This window comes from Trachymyrmex cornetzi, unplaced genomic scaffold (assembly GCF_001594075.2).
Source record: "Trachymyrmex cornetzi isolate Tcor2-1 unplaced genomic scaffold, Tcor1.1 scaffold1039, whole genome shotgun sequence".
NCBI lineage: Eukaryota > Metazoa > Arthropoda > Insecta > Hymenoptera > Formicidae > Trachymyrmex > Trachymyrmex cornetzi.
In genome coordinates, this window is record NW_017295586.1 from 131,416 (window position 1) to 134,438 (window position 3,023).

General features: G+C 37.7%; 1 protein-coding gene across 1 annotated transcript in view; it reads right to left on the minus strand.

Moving 5' to 3' along the window:
• LOC108758877 (uncharacterized) overlaps positions 1 to 3,023 on the minus strand; it is a 97,062-nt gene that overhangs the window by 80,947 nt on the left and 13,092 nt on the right. Inside the window, exon 2 of the mRNA XM_018504085.1 lies at positions 779 to 961. Within this exon, the coding sequence (XP_018359587.1) occupies positions 779 to 950 (172 nt within the window). The 5' untranslated portion in view covers positions 951 to 961. The remainder of the gene's footprint in view (positions 1 to 778; positions 962 to 3,023) is intronic.

A 3,023-nucleotide genomic window follows, 5' to 3' on the forward strand; every position in this document is an offset into this window, starting at 1 on the left:
TCCTCCCTCGAACCCCCGGCTCTACCAAGTGGCCAAAGGGCGAAGCGAAGTGCTTCCCGTTGAGTCGGTCCCTCCCCTTAGCTCCCTTGCGATCCGGAGCTGGGACTGACGATACGGCGTTTCGGTTCGCGTTACGTTCACCCCCTCAGGTTCCATGCATGCGGAACCTCGGACGTAACACAGTCTTTATGAGCTGACAGTGTAAAAACTAGCGGATTTAGAAGGTTGGTGCCATTGAGACATTTGATCAGTACCTCATAAAGTATACTTTCGCACATGTTATTTCAATTTTAACGGTGGCCACTTTCCCATATGATTAGTGCGTGGTCTTTTCTGTTTGTTTTTATTTTTATAAGATTTATATTTAGAAGTGTTAAATTATTATTTTTAGTCCATTAACAAAAGGCTTTAAGTAACTGTATTTGGATATTAGGTGTATCCAAATAATGTATTTAGTACTTAGGGATGATCTGTAATTTGTGTTAGATTTCAAAATGAAATTTTATTTATTATTTCGTGCCTTGCTTTCTAAAATATACTTTATATACATAAGTATGTATTTTGACCCATTATGGTTTTTATACCACGTTATAAAATTACAAATGGAAATGATGATTTTTTTCTGAAATCAAGAATTACATACAGCCTAAAACTTTTAAAGTATTTTTAAAATAATGTTCTTTTTTCATTCATGTAATATTAAACAATAATATAATAATAATACTTATAATAATTGCATTTAATTATAATATTTAATATTTACCATTATTTTACTTACTATTAAAAATAGGTCTGTGATCGCTATCAAATCTAATAAAACTTCGCTGGACCAGTGAGTGTCCGAATCGATAAGCCGCTGTAGAAAATGAATTTGCAATGGTGGGATTTACTGTCGGATCGTAGCCTTTGTAATAATCTTTTTTATGAACTTCCAGATCAAAGATTTTCATCACTTGAGGGCCTGAGGAACGTTACTAGTGCTTTTATTTTAGAACGCTTTATCACTTTTTAGTCTTTATGACACTATCGATAATATCGAAGTAGGTATACTAAGCTGGTTCTAACTCAGGTCCTCTGAGGGGAGCGCGGGGTGTGGGGGATACTCGATGGCGAGGGGAAGCGTAGCGCGGGGATTCTTCGGTAGTGGAGGTATGACGTCATGCGGAATGACAGTAAGATTTTGGGGACTGCAGTCACGTACAAGACAACAAAAAACATCACAAAAAAGAAAATACTGCTACGAACAAAAAACAATACAAAAACAAACAGTTATAGAAGTAAATGTATTACAAAGGGTATATGCTCCAACCGTTTTTCGACCAAGATATAGCGTAATGTAATTTTTATGGAAACAACGTTTATTAATTGTTTGAAATACCTAAATACAACCAAGTTTCATAATTATTAAGTATAGATATAGTAGGCGAGTTCTAACTATGTGGCTAGAGCGCGGAGAAGGTCCCCCGGTCGCTGCTGCGACCCCGCGACCACCCCAAAAATGCATTGCGGGCCGCCGCCGCCGCTGCCGCCGTGGGCCACCGCCACCCGCCCATAAAAGTACGAGAACCTCATTTTCCTTTTGTCTTTTTTTATAACTTAGTTTTCCCGATACGCTGTGTTCTTTTCTTTTTCTTTTACTAGGGCAAAGGATGGGTAGTAAAATAAAGTACATATACATATATAGTGATGCGAACGAATTTATTTTTATTCACATCTTATTACACCGATTTTTCATACGTATTTAAAAAAACTAAAGTTAATAGCTCGCAATCGACGAGCTGATGTTCATTGAAGATGTCGCTATCCCGTATAGCATTCTTGGACGCGATATTGGAGAATCGCATCACTATATATTTGGCATCGACCGTATCGACGAGTCGGACTAATCGTTCGAACTTTACGTCGATACACCCGTCAAACTCGAATATACGGTGTAGCGTCGTTTCGGTCATCATCATGCGTACGGATGAAGAATCGAGACGTACGAGCGTAGCATTGTTCTGCAGCGTGCAAACTCTGACGGTTAGCGGTCCAACGCTCATAAAATTGTATTTGTTTCGCAGCATCTTGTAAATATTCCATCGCAGCTCGTAGAGACCCTTCCATGTTTCGAGAGACAGCAACAGTTCGTGTCCGCGATGATCTCCCAGGGCGATCTCCACGTAAATCGTTGCACCAACGTCGATTCCAATTTCCACATACTTGTATCTTGTATTCGTTAGGTCGTAACGTCTGCTCAGTAAGCGCACCGCGCGACGCTCCATACTGTGTATATACATAATGTTGAAAAAAACGTTATTTATTGTATAAAATCTTGAAATTTACACGTTATATTCCTTCTTCACGTCGTTCGATGCGCTGCTCTCTTTGGCGAAGTACATTTTCAATCATTCGTTCAAGCGAGTATCGCAAGATTGATCGCATTCTCGTAAATTTTGACGTATATGGTGATACGTTCAAAATGGAAGAAAGGTCAGGCTGTCCCCTCTTTCCAAGAATTTCGAACGTGTCGCAATACGTTTTATCAATGTGTGTGAAGTTAGCCCCTCTTTTTTTAAAAATTAAAATTTTGACAATTGTTCCAGATTGTTCTGAGTTTGTTCTACATTGTTCCAAAGCGATATCATCTTATTCCAAATCGTTCTCCAATAAAAGGAAAAAACGAATTTTTCTTGCTAGCCCCTCTTTTTTGGAAAATCGAATAATTTTTTTTTGCTACAGATTGTTCTAGTTGTTCTAAACATTGTTCCAAAATAATAATTCCATATGACGAACAGAAATTGCAGAAAACAAAAAAACATTTTCTTATCCGGCACCCCTTTTCTTAATATTCGAAAAATTCATTATCGCAATAAATTGTTCTAGTTGTTCCAAACATTGATCCAAAAGGACAATTCGTAAATCAAACAGAAAACGAGAAAAATAAAAAATAAACGTTTTTCAACAAACAAAGGCTCCGACAAAAAGAAAAGGTACAATCTCCTTATCCCAACGCAGAATTTTATATTTTCAGTTGTTCTAGT